Source organism: Stegostoma tigrinum, chromosome 15 (genome assembly GCF_030684315.1).
Source record: "Stegostoma tigrinum isolate sSteTig4 chromosome 15, sSteTig4.hap1, whole genome shotgun sequence".
NCBI lineage: Eukaryota > Metazoa > Chordata > Chondrichthyes > Orectolobiformes > Stegostomatidae > Stegostoma > Stegostoma tigrinum.
The window spans coordinates 57,773,710-57,791,981 of record NC_081368.1 but is presented as its reverse complement, the minus strand read 5'-3'; the positions used below and the strand labels follow the sequence as shown (position 1 = coordinate 57,791,981).

Genomic DNA, 18,272 nt, shown 5'->3' with positions numbered 1-18,272 from the left:
ATTCAGATGCTTTAAAAGAAGTAGGGAGAGTGGAAAAAGAGGCTTGGGAGTAGCACTGCTAGTCAGGGCTAGTATAGCAGCTACTGATAGGCAGTTCGAGAATGATATGTCTACAGAGTCAGCTTGGGTTCAGGTCAAGAACAAGAAAGGAGCAGTCACTTTGGGGTTTTTTTTACGGACCCCCTAATAGTTGCAGAGAAGTAGAGGAACAGATTGGGATGCAGATACTGGAAAGGTGCAGAAGTCACAAGGTTGTAGCCATGGCTGGCTTCAACTTTCCAAATATCGATAGGAAACACTTTAGTTGTAATAGCTTAGATGGATTGGATTTTGTCCAGTGCATTCAGGAAGGATTCCTGACACAGTATGCAGACAGACCAATGTGAGGAGAGGCCACTTTGCATTTGGTGCCTGGCAATGAACGGGGCCAAGTGATAGACCTGTTGGTAGGAGAGCATTTTGGTGATAGTAACTCTGTTACTTTTACAAAAGTCATGGAAAAGGATAAGCACATACAGCAGGGTACGTTTTATAATTGGGAGAAGGGTAATTACAATTCTGTTAGGCAAGAACTGGGTAACATAAATTGGGAACAAACGCTGTCAGGGAAGAACACTATTGAAATGTGGAGATTGTTTAAGGAATGCATACTGCGTGAGCTTGACATGTTTGCCCCTAGTAGGCAGGGAAGATGCAGTCACATGAGGGAGTCTTGGTTCTCAAGTGATGTCAAACGACTGGTTAAGAGGAAGAAGGAGGCTTATATCAGGTTTTGGAAACAAGGAACGGAAAAGGCTCTCGGGGGATACAAGTTATCCAGGAAGGAGCGGAAGAAAGAGCTTAGAGCTGTAAGGGAACATGAGAGAACCTGGGCAGATAGGGTCAAGGAAAAATCCAAGGCACTTTACACGTATGTGAGGAATAAGAGAATGGCCAGAGGAAAGGGTAGGGCCAATCAAGGATTATAAAGGGAATTTTGTGCACAGAGCCTAAAGAGATAGGAGAGGTCCTTTAATGAATATTTCTCTTCGGTATTCTCAACTGAGAAGGACCTGGTTGTAGAGGAGTACAGTGTGAAACAGGCTAGTAGGCGAGAGGAAGTTGATGTTAGTAAGGAATTTTTGAGGAAGTTGAAGATAGGTGAGTCCCCTGGGCCTGTTGGGATTTATCTGAGGATTCTATGGAAAGCGTGGTAAGGGATTGCAGGGCCTTTGGCGATGATCTTTTAGAAATAGAAATAGAAATATAAATAGAACATTACAGCACAGTACAGGTCCTTCGGCCCTTGATGCTGTGCAGACCTGTCATACTGATCTCAAGCCCATCTAACCTACACTATTCCATGTACGTCCATATGCTTATCCAATGATGACTTAAATGTACCTAAAGTTGGCGAATCTACTGCCGTTGCAGGCAAAACGTTCCATTCCCTTACTACTCTCTGTGTAAAGAAACTACCTCTGACATCTGTCCTATATCTTTCACCCCTCAATTTAAAGCTATGCCCCCTCATGCTTGCTGTCACCACCCTAGGAAAAAGGCCCTCCCTATCCACCCTATCTAACCCTCTGATTATTTTATATGTTTCAATTAAGTCACCTCTCAACCTTCTTCTCTCTAATGAAAACAGCCTCAAGTCCCTCAGCCTTTCCTCGTAAGACCTTCCCTCCATACCAGGCAACATCCTAGTAAATCTCCTCTGCACCCTTTCCAAAGCTTCCACATCCTTCTTATAATGCGGTGACCAGAACTGTACACAATACTCCAAGTGCGGCCGCACCAGAGTTTTGTACAGCTTCACCATAACCTCTTGGTTCCAGAACTCAATCCCTCTATTAATAAAAGCTAAAACACTGTATGCCTTCTTAACAGCCCTGTCAACCTGGGTGGCAACTTTCAAGGATCTGTGTACATGGACACCGAGATCTCTCTGCTCATCTACACTACTAAGAATCTTACCATCAGCCCTGTACTTTGCCTTCCGGTCACTCCTACCAAAGAGCATCACCTCACACTTGTCTGCATTAAACTCCATTTGCCACCTCTCAGCCCAGCTCTGCAGCTTATCTATGTCTCTCTGCAACCGACAGCATCCTTCGTCGCTATCCACAACTCCACCGACCTTAGTGTTGTTTGTAAACTTACTAACCCATCCTTCTACATCCTCAATCAGGTCATTTATAAAAATGACAAACAGCAGTGGACCCAACACCGACACTTGCGGTACACCACTAGTAACTGGTCACCAGGATGAACATTTCCCATCAACTACCACCCTCTGTCTTCTTTCAGCAAGCCAATTTCCGATCCAAACTGCTATGTCCCCCACAATTCCATTCCTCCGCATTTTGTACAATAGCCTATTGTGGGGAACCTTATCGAACACTTTGCTGAAATCCATATTCATCACCTCAACCGGTTTACTCTCATCTACCTGTTTGGTCACCATCTCAAAGAAGTCAATAAGGTTTGTGAGGCACGATCTTCCCTCCACAAAACCGTGCTGACTATCCCTAATCAATTTATTCTTTTCTAGATGATTATAAATCCTATCCCTTATAACCTTTTCCAACACTTTACCAACAACTGAGGTAAGGCTCACTGGTCTATAATTACCAGGGTTGCCTCTACTCCCCTTCTTGAACAGGCGATCCACATTTGCTATCCTCCAGTCATCTGGCACTATTCCTGTAGACAATGACAAGTTAAAGATCAACGCCAAAGGCTCGGCAATCTCCTCCCTGGCTTCCCAGAGGATCCTCGGATAAATCCCATCCAGCCCAGGGGACTTATCTATCTTCACCCTCTGAAGGATTTCTAATACCTCTTCCTTGTGAACCTCAATCCCAACTAGTCTAGTAGCCTGTATCTCAGTATTCTCCTCGACAACATTGCCGTTTTTTAGAGTGAATCCTGTTGAAAATTATTCATTTCGCGCTTCCCCTATCTCATCTGACTCCACACACAACTTCCTTGATTGGCCCTAATCTTACTTTCGTCATTCTTTTATTCCTTAAATACCTATTGAAAGCCTTAGGGTTTACCCTGCTCCTATCTGCCAACAACTTCTCATGTCTCCTCCTGGCTCTTCTGAGCCCTTTCATCCCTACTGCCCACTACTATGGTGCCAGAAGATTGGAGAGAGGTGAATTTCATTCTTTTGTTCAAAAAAGGAATAGGGATAACTCTGGAAATTACAGGCCAGTTAGTCTTCCGTCAGTGGTGGGCAAATTATTGGAAAGGGCTCTGAGATAGGATTTATGCTCACTTGGAAAGGCACAATTTGATTCGTGGTAGTCAGCATGGATTTGTGAGGGGTAGATCATGCCTCACAAACCTTACTGAATTCTTTGAAGACATGACTAAACACATGGATGAAGGTAGAGCAGTTGATGTGGTATACATGGATTTAAGTTTTGCATTTGTTAAGGTTGCCCATGGTAGGCTTATGCAGAAGGTAAGGAGGCATGAGATAGGGGGAAATGCGGCAGACTGAACTTAGAATTGGTTGACCCTTAGGAAACAAAGGGTGGTCGTGAATGGAAGATATTCAACATGGTGCTCAGTTATGAGTGGTGTACCACAAGGATCTGTCTTGGGTCCTCTTCTATTTGTCATTAGCAAGTTCACGGGTGATACAAAGGTTGGTCACGTTGTGGACCGTGCAGAGAGCTGTTCTAGGTTGCAAAGGCACATGGATAAGATGCAGAGGTGTGTTGAGAAGTGGCAGATGAAGTTTAGCCCTGAAAAGGGTGAGGTGATTCATTTTGGAAGGACAAACTTGAAAGCAGAATGCAGAGTTCACAGAAAGATTCTTGGCAGTGTGGAGGAGCAGAGGGATCTTGGGGTTCATGTTCACACTTCCCTGAGAGCTGTCACCCAGGTGGATAGAGTTGTTAAGAAGGCGTATGGTGTGTTAGCTTTCATCAATAGAGGGATGGAGTTCAAGAGCCACGACATTACGCTCCAGCTATATGAAAGCCTGGTTCGGCCACATCTGGAGTATTGTCCAGTTCTGGTTGCCTCATTACAGGAAAGATGTGGAAGCATTGGAAAAGATGTAGAGGAGATTTATCAGGATATTGCCTGGAATGGAGGGAAGGTCTTACGAGGAAATGTTGAGAGCACTAATGCTTTTCTCTTTAGAATGTTGAAGGATGAGCGGTGACTTGATAGAGGTGTACAAAAAGATCAGGTATAGATAGAGTAGACAACCAGAGACCTTTTCTGAGGGTGGAGGTAGTTATTAGTAGACGGCATAGTTTTAAAGTGAGTCGAGGTAGATGCAGGGGAGATGAGAGGTAGGTTCTTTATTCAGAGTGGTAGGGGCAGAGAATGCATTGCTGGAGATGGTAGTGCAGTCGGCCTCATTCGGAGCATTTAGGCGGCTATTAGATAGGCATATGGATGATAGTATAAGGTAGGGGTGGAGGTTAGATAGCGCCTTTAGGATAAGGGTAAACGTTCAGCACAACATCGTGAGCCAAAAGGCCTGTACTGTTCCATGTTCCATGTTCTCCCAGTGGAACAGTGCAAAGAATTCGGTGGAGGGGGAGATGGCACTAGAGATTGTGATGAAGGGAAGTGTGCAGATGCGGGTTATTCTCTCCCTGGGGACTGAAAGAGGAAGTCATCACACCTAGATTCTGGCAGCCTGGTCGGAGGTCTCCATTCAGGTCAGTACCGTCTCCACAGATGGAGGAGTGGCCAGCAGGGGAAGTTCAAAGAGAATTTCCACTCTGTCACACTCTTCTTTCAGCTGCCTCACGCGCTCAGTTGACCTCTGCTATTTCACCACATCCCAGCATAGACTTATGCTACGCCACTCTCTCAATTGCAGGCTATATCTCCCCTTTCTTAGTCTCATCAGCTGTAGCCTCTCTCATTGCTCCAAGACGTCTGCACTGCCTACTCACTCCCTTGGGTCACCGCACTACTTTTCAACTGCTTGTACCAGCACTGACAGCCATGATACATACTCTCACCTCACTCAATCATTTCTGTTTTTTTTCAATTCCAGGAGAAGGCAGCCCATGATGGGGCAAAAAGGGCTTGGATGGATGGATGGACGGGTACCCAACATCAGACTCCTCACCTCCTAAGAAGACAGAATGCTTTTCCTTGCAGGAGCAGACTGGGAATGCATCTGCAGGGATGCTAAGATATCCATGTACCACCAAGTGAATACCACTGCGACTCTCAAGTAACCCTGCTGTCAGTGTCATTCATTGAGCTTTACACTCTGGGTGCCATGTCTTTGGTCTCTTCTGCTATGTAGGTACTAACAGGATGTCTACCACTTCTGTGGATAACTGGCTTGCTGGGGCCTCAAAGGAAACATTGGCAAACTTGACTCTCAACCTCGCCCCGCACCCACCCCCCCCCCCCCCCGCCACTCCCACCCCCTTACCCAGCTCAAAAACTGGCACCTCAAACTTGGAAATTGTGGAAGTGCCAGCTGGTGAGCACCTCACTTTGATAGCTCCATAGCTGGCCAAGGAAGAATAGTCCCAGCCTGTGGGCAATCAGGATTGCCGGCAACCAGGCATTTGTTCAGCTCAAGCACAAGAACACCCTGCGCCTTTAGCAAATAGGTGCTTCATCCACATACATGGTGAAGAAAAGGAGTGGCAGACAGGAATATGGGACACACCGGTGTACATTGTCAGGAGAAGCATGCGGCTGTCTGGCTATCTGTTAGGAAGGTTTGGTGCCTCTCCTGGACGGCTGGGTCCAGAACCTGTAGGGTCTGCAACACAGGGGATAAGTGGAAAGGTGGTTGAAAGATGCAGAGGTCAGGACAGGGCTGCGGGAAGGGTGGACGTAACTAGAGAAATCTGTATGTGTTTATGGTTACTGTCATTGGTGTCAAGAACCCGGAAAGGAGGCACCCCTTATTTTTTTCACACATCAGCATGCAGGATTAAACTTGCCAGGCTTCACTTTGGATGCAGGACACCCATTAATTCTGAAAGTGTGGATGTGACATCTGGCACCTTCCTGACCCTACTATACAGTTTGACCCACCATGTGTGGGTGGCACATATAATCCACTCTCATAATTTCATACATTGGTAACCAAAATAACAATCAATATATAGCAGATTGAAAGCCAGTAGCTCATCACAAGTGTTTTCATTTCAATTTTCTTTGTTTAGTGTTATTGGGAATTTTATCTGCATGGTACCATGAATAGTTCAAAGGCTCTGAGAAGTTTGATGGAAGATGTCCAACTGAATCTGTAGCATTGACATAAGGAGAAATTGTGAAATGAATACAAATCTTAATCCAATCATTTAGCTTTCAATGTCATTGTTTTTTTTTGGCCCAATTCCCACAGGTGTGCATATATTGTATTAGGGTGAAATGTTTGGCAATCATGTAAAAATCCTTCGAAGACACAGGAAGCAATCCATCATTTTTGTAATTATGTACTGCACAAACAAAGCAACATTTCTCACTCTTCTTTAACCGCAAAGAAAATAGGTTGACAAAACACTTTCCAAAAACAGCACCTAATAAATTAAAGGATGTACAGCATTGCCAATATTTGTGCCTTGGAAAAAAAAGACTTATTGTTTTGGCATTAATACTTCAATTCATGAACAGAAAGGAGAAAGAGAGACAGGTAGAGATAGAGAGAAACAGAAATTATTGTAATTCTTCTGCACTTTGATTTGTGATAATTAAAATAATTGAGTCAAATTCAAACCATTGTCACAAGTGCGACAAATACTACAAAGGTCCATTGGCAACATGCATTCACAACACAATGACCTAGATTTTGCAATAGAACTAACAGTGAATCTACTGGTGTTGTCATCAATACTGCTCGGAAGCTGATAGTGACTCCGACAAATGCATTTAAACTTATAAATTCAGAAGTAGTTGTCAGTGATTCTAAACTTGTCCCATGGGGTTCAGTGATGAAGTCTCCCAGACTTCAGTCGATTCAATGATTTTTAAAAGACATTTTGTATTATGCCTCACTGGAAATGAACTTTGAGAAAGCTACACTTCACTGAATGCGATGTATCGGCATTTTTAGCTGTAAACTTAAGTTGTAATTATTCTAAGATCTCTATGACCGCAAACTAATTTTATGTTTGTAGAATGTCATATATGTCTATTATAAAGAAAGGAAAAAAATTGTTGAGGAAATTTCTGCCTCTAATTCATTTTATGTTCTAAAGAGATATTCAACAGTCAGGGATTTTGAACAATTGGTGGCTTCTGAGATAGCAAGGTGTAGCGCTGGATGAACACAGCAGGCCAAGCAGCATCAGAGGAGCAGGAAGGCTGTCATTTTGGGCCTAGACCCTTCTTCAGGCCGAAAAGTCAGCCTTCCGGCTCCTCTGCTGCTTGGCCTGCTGTGTTCACCCAGCTCCAGACCTTGTTATCTCAGATTCTCCAGCATCTGCAGTTCCTACTGTCTCTGAAACAATTGGAGGCTTCTTCCTGGTTTGCTGCTGGCAAAAATACTTCTACCTGATGACATCACAAATTGCTGGCCTTTGGGGATACCCTTGACTTAGCTTCAGCCTCAAACCAACATCAAGAAAGAAGGAATCCAAGCCAGAGATATCACAGGGCCTTTGTGGGCTTCTTTCTTCTTCTCACTGCAAGTGGTCACCTTAATCCTGAATATAAATTCTGAGGTGTTGTGTCTGCTTGGTATGTGTTTTTTTTCATTGCTGAACAACTTACACCATTAACTAGGCATGCACTATTTCCAGAAAGCATAAGGATCTTGGAGATTGGTAAATAACTTGCTGCAGGTTTTATATTTGTTAATGCTTTTAAGTATCCTTCCTTTTGACAGTTGTCAAGCTGTTCAAACCTGCTGTAGTCCACTGGAGTCCATGTGCTGTGGGATAGCACCCAATGCCTTTAGGAAGGGGATTCCAGGATTTTGACCCAGTGGCAGTGAAGGAACAGTGAGTTGTTTAAAGGTGGCTTGAATGTGGTGGTGTTCCCATGTATCTGTTGCTCTTGTTCTTTTAGATGAAAGTGACCCTGGGTTTGGAAGGCGCTGTTTAAGGATCTCCGGTGAATTTCTGCGGTGCGTTTCAGAGATAGTATACACTGCTGCTGAGTGTCAGTGGTGGACAGAATGGATGTTTATGGATATGGTGCCAATGAAGTAGGCTGCTTTGTCCTAGGTGGTGCCAAGCTCCTTGAATGTTGGAGCTGCAGCCATCTGGGCAAGTAGGGAGAGTGCTATCACACTCCTGACTTATGCCTCGTAAGTGATAGGCTTTGGGGAGTCGGGAAGTGAGTTACTCAGTACAGTATTCCTACCCTCTGACCTGCTCTTGTAATCACTGTGTTTATGTGGCAAGTCCAGTTGAGTTTCTGGTCAATGGTAACACCACAAATGTTGATAATGGGGGATTCAGTGCTGGCAACACCATTGAATAACGAGGGGTAGATATTAGATTGCTCATTATTAGAAATTGTCATTGCCTGGCTTTGTGTGACATGAATGCTACCTACCACTTGTCAGCAGAAGCCTGGATATTGCCCAGATTTTGTCACATTTGAAAGTGAACTGTTTCAGTATCTGAGAAGTCGCGAATGGTGCTGAACATAGTGTAGTCATCAGTGAACATGCCCACTTGTGACCTCATGGTGGCGGGAAGGTCATTGGTGAAGTGGAAAATATTTGGGATGGAATACTCTCCTGAGAAACTCTTCAGAGATGTCCCGGATCTTAGATGACTGACTTCCAACGGCCATGACCATATTCGTATGTGCTAAGTATGACTCCAACATATGGAGAGTTTGCATCCTGATACCCTATCATTCCAGTCTTAGTAAGACTCCTTGATGCCACACTGCATGTGTGGCACTGCTGTCACTCCCACCTCACCTCTGGAATTCAGCTCTTTTGTGCCATCATTGAACCAGGGTTTAATGAGGTCAGAAGCTGAATTGTCCTGGCAGAACCCAAACTTGGCATCACTGAGCAGGTTATTGTTGAGCACAAGCTGCTTGAAAGCACCGTTGATGACACCTTCCATCACTTTACTGATGATCGAGAGTAGGCTGATGGTGTGGTAATTAGCTGGATTCAGTTTGGCCTGTAATATTCAGACAATAAAGGTGAAAACCTAATCACCAGCTACCGTAACAAAATTACTGGAAAATTAGGACTTTCACTTTTTTGGGGCAATCTGTAATAATTTTGTCAAGAATTTGTTAATGAGCTTTGAAAGAAAGATGTACCAGTTTCCACTGGAGAAAAGTAAAATGACCAAGCAGGAATTAAACCAACATTGAAATTCATTCAAAAAAAAAATACTGTTACACATGCAGAATATTTGTGATCCTGGGTTTTCCTGTTACGTTTTACACCTTAATGTCCATTAGGTTCGGGATAGTAGATGGCTGCAATGAACCATTGCAGACACACAGATGGGCCACCAACCACCACTAAATTCTTTCACAGTGTCCTCTACTCTGTTCAATAGCTTAATTAAATAGTTGAGCAGCGTTTAGTCCAGTCTGCTTTGAAGAACTGACCAACAAACTATTTGAAATGTTGTGTATTGCTCATCTGCAAGTAGTCTATTCTCCTTTAATCAAAATCAGTCCATTTGAATGATCTCATCAGTCTTGTGAATACTGAATTCCCTTTTCACTATGTTTACTCTGCATATTATTTTTGATGTGCAAGGAACAAGTGATCTATGTGAGAGCTCAATTTGAGTTTATCCTGAATGTGAATGCTACACTTATGAGGAGTGCGGATGTTGGGTTCGGTATCATCTTTCAGATATAATACTGCATCACTTTTGAAGGTACCAATAGAACAAAATCAGCCCAGGTAGAACATTTTCAGATATCCTTTGTGTCAGATTTGACATATTCATTACCTTAAAATGATGTAGAAATTTGTGTCAGAAATGTGCAAGTCAACTGTGACTGATCTTTATGCCAGGAACATCTTGCGACATCTTTTGTTTTTAACAAGTGGAATAGGAAGTTTCTCATGAGGCAGCAGTAAGTTGCTAAGTGAAGGGGATTATAGCTTGTTAAATGCTATATTATTTGCCCAATTTGTCACATTATTAATCACCTTGCTATCTTGCCTAACATGCCAAGCAATCTCGACGTTGAGAAATCTCAACAAGCAAATCAGAATGAGTGTGCAGCACTTCAGTTCACTGCTAGTTTTGAAGGACCTCCATGCTTGGACATGAGGCATCTACCTCTCAGGGCATGCCCTGCCAGCACTGGCCACATTGACCCCACATCTAGGAGATTAATATTCGATGTGTGCCAGCCTCTTAAAAATCCTCATGGCATATCTGCCATCTACTTGAAGGACACTTCTGTAATTCAATGCTGCTCCTTGGGCTGCATCAGAAACTATCATTGTAATGCTGCAACAAGTACACTGTGTGCTCAGGGCCATACACTTTGCTCTTGGAGTGGGCCAAGCTGAATCTCTGAGTTCTGTGCTTGCTCTCATATCGCTCAAACTGACCGTACCTTGGTATTCACAGCACCCCTGCCTTGCCTTGCATTTTTAGCTTTTCTCCTCAGCCAGATTGAATGGATTTTTTTTTGGTTTGCTGTGCTATTTCGTGTGGAGACAAAGACAAGAATCTCGTCACATTTGTCAGTAGGCCGTAGTCAAGTCAAGCAATTTAGCCCACAGCCAGGTCTACCAGCGCAATAGTCAAGGGCAGCCTCTGGTACCAGTCCAAGGGTTTGGGCACTGTCTGTCACCCACATTGGGCAGTCAGAGTCAGGATGCTCTCCACGTAAGGAGTGAGGAGATGAATATTGGGCAGTACGCTACCTACCTTCACTCTTTCTACCCAACTGGACCTGTTTTCCTGCTTTTAGGATGAGATGGCAGGCATTACAGAAGATGAATGTGGGTAGCAGAGATGTTTCTTTCCAAACACAAGGGGTGGTGTACCAAGCAAATAAGTAGATGGCACAAATGACATCTAATGCAGTGGTATTAGATACTGGAGTGGGTGATAACAAGTAAGAGATGTTGTATATGATAATGTGATAGAGGATGAACATTAGTAGAAGGTAGAACAGTAGCATAGACAGAATGTGTGAGAGTTATTTGAGAGAAGATGGTAACAATGACATCAGCAAAGTGAAGAAGGCCTTTGACCTTTTTCCTACAGTGCTGTCCATTTCTCTTAGCAATTGAGACCAGTTTTACCAGGATAGCTTTGGCATCGTTTGTTTAATATGGCTCCTCCATTTGTTTTTTCTGGGTGAAGAGCAAGTTCTGTATTTAAACCAACCCATCTGGCATCACCCCCAGATCCCTATCCACAAGGTGGGGCGCCAATTTCCACATGTGCCATATATACCTTTGCATGACATCACCCAAGAACAGATCAAGATGTTCATCTGGCTGTTGGGTTATAAGTTAAGCCTATGAATCCTGAAGTTAACTCTAATCTTAACCTGTTCTTCTAAAAGTCAGAAATTTTGTCAGGTCCTTTATGGTAATCACTAGCAGTACCACAGGATGTTGTTCTTCTCCATCCTTCATTTTCCAAATTAGGAAGACATTGGATGGCATGTCTTTAATAGATATCGTTTACCACTGAGGTGAAGCTTCACCCTTTGTTTGAATATCTGAAATTTTGAAAGATTATCACTGGAATGCTGATCTATGATCTGATGTTTGCTTTCCATACTTACTATGCTGTGTTGTAGACTTTAACAATTGCCAATATCTAAAGGATCTATATTGAAGTGTAATTCATTTTATGTTGGCTTCTCTCTTGTTGCTGCTTTCTTCCCTTTTACTCAAAGTGATTATCTGAACATTGACTGTATGTTGTGAACATGCTAAAAGACAATCATGAAGATATCATACAAGCTTTTTTTGTGTGTCCATGCCATTTTCATAGAAAACAAAGCAGCAGAATCATTTGGCTACAGGAAACAGGTAAGCCTTAGTGATATTAAGAGAGCTTTGTTTTTAGTCTTTCAAACTGTACTTGTTGCTGAGTTAGAGCTGTCTTGGGCATCTTGCAAACTGTCTAGTGTCTTTTTTTAAATTGTCACACTGTAGCCTCCCATTTTTAAGGCAGCATGTAAATTGTACTGACAACTGTTACTCCATTGTGGTTGCTGTTGATCAGTGCCCTTTTAATAACTGTTTTGGTTGTTACATGTGAAACCCAGCTTTGAACTTGGACAGGTGATATGCACTGGTTAGGAAAATGATTTCACCACCGCCACTGCAGTTAGCTACTTTCCAGCTTTTACTTCCAACTTGCTGTGACTGGCTTCTAGTGCTCGCTTGCTGCCACCATGAGGTGATCTGGTTTTCTGTGTTAGCCACACAACCGTGTTATTAGCAACTAAGTATGCACTAATTTTTCGACATCTCAGGCTTAAATATACAGTCTCCGTGCTATGCCTGTTTCAATTTCAGAGATAGTTGACTAGCTAACTAACTGACTGATCAGCTTACTGATTGAAACCCTCTAATTAAAAGACTGGTTGCACATAAAGTAAAATGGAAACCTGTTATACTGGACCATCAACTGTTGCACTGCTGTCTCGCTGCCTTAAAGGTATGGTGCATTTCTGAGAAGTATGAGAGCAAACACATATATCTTTTTCCCTTCATGACAAATTTCAACGTTTGGATATGTAAGTAAATCCTTTTAAACATGGGAAAATTCTGAACCCACCAGTAAATGTATCAGAACATTACTTGATATAAAGTACAAAGAAAAATTGGATGTTCAATTGCCAAAATTTGAATTCCATCCTTCGATTTGAAATTCCATTGGTTACACACTATATAAGATGCATTGTTTTCAACAGAATGCCTCAATAAATTGAACTGATAAAAATCTGTTAATAGCCATAGCAGTGAAATAACACATACAAGGTTTGTTAGGATGGAATGAAGAAGGGTAAGAGGAGGCTTACTGTAGTATAAACACCATTATGAACCAGCTGGGCTGAATGACAAAAATCAATGTCAACCTACAAAAATTTGCACACAATTTTCTCCACTTTGATAAGAATAGTTGGGCATCTGCTAAAGCATGGTTTGAAATTGATTTCTAAGATGTGGGTACTGTTGGCTAAGTCAGCATTTATTGCCTCCCACGAATTGTCTTGATGGAGGTTAGTGATGACCTGCTTTCTTGACCCACACAGTATAAAAATGCTGGGGCCAGTTGCAAGGTCAGCAGGTTTGCTCAGCAGTCTTGTTATATGACAGATGACTAGCCGCCATGGATAAAGTGCTTGTAGAGGTTGGAAAAGAGGCTCACTATTAGCCAAGTACATGATTTAACCAAGCACCATTTGTCATCTTTTGCCACTTTTTGGGGGGACAAAAAGACACATTTGTAGTAAAATTAGCATTTCCATGCCATTTTGCCTCCAAACCTGTCTTCAAAAAACTTGGAAATTCCTGGCCCAGGAATCTTCTTGAATAAAGTCTGAGGAAATGTGTGATGGGACAATGTGAACATCAATTGGTGTCAATTCACAGCTGGTTACAATCCAAGGCAAAGGGCAGCTTGTGGGCGAACAGGTTTGCGACTATTTGGTTTCTGTCCAAACAAGCGAGTTAACATGAAAGTTTTAAGAATAGTGCTACCAATCATATAAATTACCCCACAGATTAAATAGAAATGATTTTTATTCTTATTCCTACAACATTTATTAATGTTATAACAAGATCAGATAGCGGAACTTGGTCCAAATTTATTTAAATGATTAATTGTGGTTTATTTTAAATGGCTGCAGAGAATGATAGTTTAGTTTCAAACAAATGATGGCTGCGAATTAACTTTACAAACAGTACAACTAAAAACAAAAAAAACAGCTGACACCTGACCTGCTGAGTTTTTCTTGCACTTCTTGTTTTTATGTTCCAAATAGTGCAGTTTTGACACAGTCGTCTTGCAGATAATTTTGTTTTTGTTTTGGCAAAGGAATGTGTTGTGATAGGTTTTTGCTGTTCATAAATAATGTGAAGTAAATATTTATATGGCAGAAATCGCATCAAATTTAATATTAATTCTGTGTAGAAAATGGGAAATGAAGTAAAATGCTGAAAAATCTTTGTGGGTGAAAATTAATAATCTGTGCCATTTTGAAGATCAAAGGCTTGAAACAACTAACAAGTCTCTGGAGAAATGCCTATAGATACTGGGTATTTACTCCCACAACCAGCTGATGGTATTGACCTTATGTTGCCAGATAAGAATATTTGTTTATGTAGTGTTAGCTAATTGCTTCACATTTTGATTCCAATCACCAATTTTGCATCTTCCTTTCCCTTCACATTGTGTTGTATCAGAGATGCAGTCTATTGCACAAGGTGAAATTTCAACTCCAGTAGTACAATTTGTGAAATTAATGTGACATTTTCCAAAACAGATAGTTTATTTCATTTGAGTTGCCTAATCCAATGTTAGGCCAATCTACTTTGTTCATATGATTCAGCAAACTTCACAAATTTCAGCATTGACACATACTTCGGCAAAATGGATTCACAGTTTGAAATGAATAACAGGCAAAATGCATACTTTCAATGCTTAATCAAAACAACATTTAAATGCGTACATTTATTCTTCATGCTCCTCTAACCTGCAGTACTCCACACCTTTTGCCTCATCCCCCCCACCCCCGCAAAAAAGTGCAGACATTTGAGATGGAAAATAGCAAAATCATCGCTCAGCTTTAGACCACATCTTGAGTGTTGAATTTCCTTTGTGAAATGCATTGTGTGGAAACTTGGAAATAAATAACATTTGAATACATTACAGAGGAAATGCAGCGAAAACAAGAGCTAAGGCATTGATAATGTTCAATAAAGAATTGACTGTCTCTTTGTCACAAGCAGTCTGAAAAAATTCTCACTTTTCAAAGTGGACAGAAAGAGATGAATCAGCAGACAAGTAAAAAGGAAATCAAGATGCAATTACCTGAAGCACTGATCCTGTATAATCCACACAGAAGGTACTTTTAAGATCCATAATTCCAACTAATGAAATTTACTGGGAACATGAGGAACAGTGTACTTGCCTCAGCACTCCCTGAAAGTGTCAATGCTGCAGCGTAGCAGAAATTCATGCTTTTAATGCCAGCAGCTGTGGGTGGGGCTACCAGCCTTTTAGCATTTTTGTTTTTAATGCCAAGTGCATGATCCAGGAAACTGGCATGAAAAACTCCCCTTCCAGTTTGCCTGCAAGTTTAATATCCAACTTATTATACTAAAACTTTGGAAACTTCACCAGTATGTCAAACAACAATGTGTACAAGCACTTGTTTGAAAATTGAAATGATGCAGCAAAACACTTAATTTTTTTTCAGTATTGTCACAGCATTTCAGTTTAAAAAAAGTTGCTAAATAATATTCTGTTTGAAAATAATTTTGACTTGAGCAATGCTGTGAGGAAGCAACATACTTTTTTTATCTCACATTTCTCAGTGCCTCTTCAGTGGAGCTAATGAAAATTTGACGTGCATGGATTAAGTGTTCAAACAAAAGCATTCCACTTTATAATTTCCCAATTTTTTTTTCAATGAAGAAAAGAATGAGTGTTCAGAAGGCCATTTGCCCCAATATGCCCATGCCAGTTGACTTCAGAACAGTCCAATTAATTTGATATTCCTGCTTGATTTTCACCTTTTTAAAGTTTGTTTTCTTCAAGAGTCCATCAATTTCCAGTTGAAATCATTGATTGTTTCCACTTTCACTGCTCTCACAGATGGGAATTTCAGGTCAATAACAATTTCTTCATAAAAGCATTCTTTTGTGCTCATTTCTTCATCCACTGGACTGAATGCTTCCTTATCTAACTTATCCAAGTCTGCTACAATCTAACAAATCTCTATCAAACCTCTCCTCAACCTCCTTCAGTCTGAGGATAATAACACCAAACTTCCCACAGTAACATTAGGGTAAACTCGCAGTTTACTAACAGCCTTTTGAGGAAGGATATCTGCCCAGCTATACCTGTAATTTCAGAGGCCAACATTTATTACCAAACCCTAATTGCCCAGAGAGCAATTAAGAGCCAGACACATTGCAGTGGGCCTGGAGTTACACATGGTGCAGGCCAGCTAAGTATGGGTATATACTATTCCATAAAGGTTATCGGTGAATCAGATGGGTTTTTATGACAATTGGCAATGGCTACATGGCAGCTCAGCTAGGTTTTAATTTCAGATTTTTTTAGTGAATTCAAATTTCAGCATCTGGTACTGTGCACCTCAAACACATGTTCCTTGTGAATCTGAACTATTGGCCCTGCTCCATGACCCCTCTATCATTGCATCCCTATATGACTTGAGACCCACAAGTGATTGACTCTTTACTTATCTCTAAATGCCCAGAGGACAGTTATGAATGCTGGCTGAGACAGTGACACTGTTATCTCCCTAATAAAGAAAAAAAAACTGATGAAGACGCTGGGAATGGGGAAACATGGAGAGTGAGTGAGTAAAATCAGGCAGGAATTGAAATTTCATAATCACTATGGTGCTTTCAGAGTGAAAATTTAAATCTGTGAACTAGCATTCGTGAGATGGGGTTCATGCTACCCTGTGGAGGGTGGTTTTTCCCATTTTAATATAATGGTTTTACTATTATATTAACATTTTGTGAAATGAAATGCTACATTTCAGATAAGGTCAGTGGCACACAGGAAATTAATTCCTGCTTATATTAACAGGGTGTGCCCTATTCAACTTTGTGCCATTGTGATAGAGATAAATGGTTACTTTTTCAAACTCTGCAGCCGAAGGGAGATGAACTGAAGAGTGGCAGCTTGTATGGAGCCTCGCAACTGGTGAGGCTAAGTCTGTGATAAAAGCACACGAGGGTTTTGGGTACGGGTATGGAGGAATGAGAGGGAGTTCAAAGGGTAGAGTTGGGGTACAGAGGTTTATGGTGGGAAGCCTGGCATCCTGGCTGTGCCAGATAAACTCAGTGCAACCAATGTTGATAAGTAATAAGAGGAATCCAAATGGTCACACTCCCAAGTGTGGTTCCTGTGTGTAAACGACAGAATGCTGGCTGGCAGAACGAAAGTCACAGTCTGATGGCGGGGGTGGGGGTTTAGAAGAGGAAACACATCCAGTCTGAGGTACAAACAAAGATCTCATAGGCCAGTACATGATAATTTAAGGGCAAGTCTCTGGGTGTTGCAGGGAGGGTCTGGGAACAGAGGAGGAATTCAAATAGGCTTGGGAGTAAGCTTGGGCTCAGGTGAAATGGCATGTATGCTTACACAACAAAGGGTCCCATTTACGTGCAGGGGGGGAAGTGGTGGTGGGAGTTAAAGATTAACAGAAAAGTTGCAGAGTGATGTAAGGATTGTTGGGGCAGTGGAGACAAACTTGAAAGTAAAGTGGGAGAATGGAGAGTCATAGTTTGCATACAGCATGTAGCAGTTTCAAAAGCTTGTTTATAGCTGACAGGGCTGCATTTCATATGATAGGAGGCCAGCGTAAGGTCCATGGAATTTGGCGATTGATGAAATTTCAAGTGCTCAGTGGGCACAGTGAGCACAGTGACATCAGTCATGGATATCCCAGATTCTCAAACCTCTGTCTGCTTGAATCATGTATGGTTGATCAAGTGAACAGCAGGTGTCTTTTGAAAATAATTATCTGACAACCTCAGGAGCAATAGGATAGAATGCAATAAAGGAGGGCTCTTACTCATCAACAAATGAGTCCACAAGGTCAGGAACAGGCACCACTGAGGACCTGTGCGCGGAAATTTGGAGGAATCCATCTAGGCAGGGCAGAGGGACAGAAAGTCACTAACAAACTACCTCCAGATACCTGAGAAGCAATTGTAACAGGATGCCTGAGGATGTCCCAGAAATTGAAGGCCTGCTTAATCAAGGAGCAAGACCTATAACCAGGTGAAAGAATGGAAAATTCATGCAAGTAGCCTGCAAAGTGATTGAAGCTTCAATTTTCTTGCTAGCGGGCTGTCCCACAGGCAACGTGTGTGGTATTTGTGGCTGGCACACACAGTTACATCAAAAAAGGTGACCCATGCCCTCTTCCATCTTACCAATGAGTTCATCGGGTTCACTACGGATGATGACAACTGGTTGGTCAGAGATGTAGACTTCACGACTATCTCTCATTTCACTTGAGTGTAAGAGATAATTGACAGTATTCATGATTACATTAGAGCTTGCCTGAAATAGCCAACAGCAAAAGGGAAACACAAAGGATTCCAATCTGAATGCACAAATGTTGTGCGACCACAGATGAAGAATTAAGCA

At 41.9% G+C, this 18,272-nt stretch overlaps 1 protein-coding gene across 1 annotated transcript in view; it reads right to left on the bottom strand.

Moving 5' to 3' along the window:
* LOC125458646 (protocadherin-20-like) overlaps positions 1 to 15,060 on the bottom strand; it is a 41,693-nt gene extending 26,633 nt beyond the window's left edge. The window contains exon 1 of the mRNA XM_048544070.2: positions 14,949 to 15,060. Coding sequence (XP_048400027.1) covers positions 14,949 to 14,999 — 51 coding nt within the window. The 5' untranslated portion in view covers positions 15,000 to 15,060. The remainder of the gene's footprint in view (positions 1 to 14,948) is intronic.
* Positions 15,061 to 18,272: the final 3,212 nt, after the last annotated feature.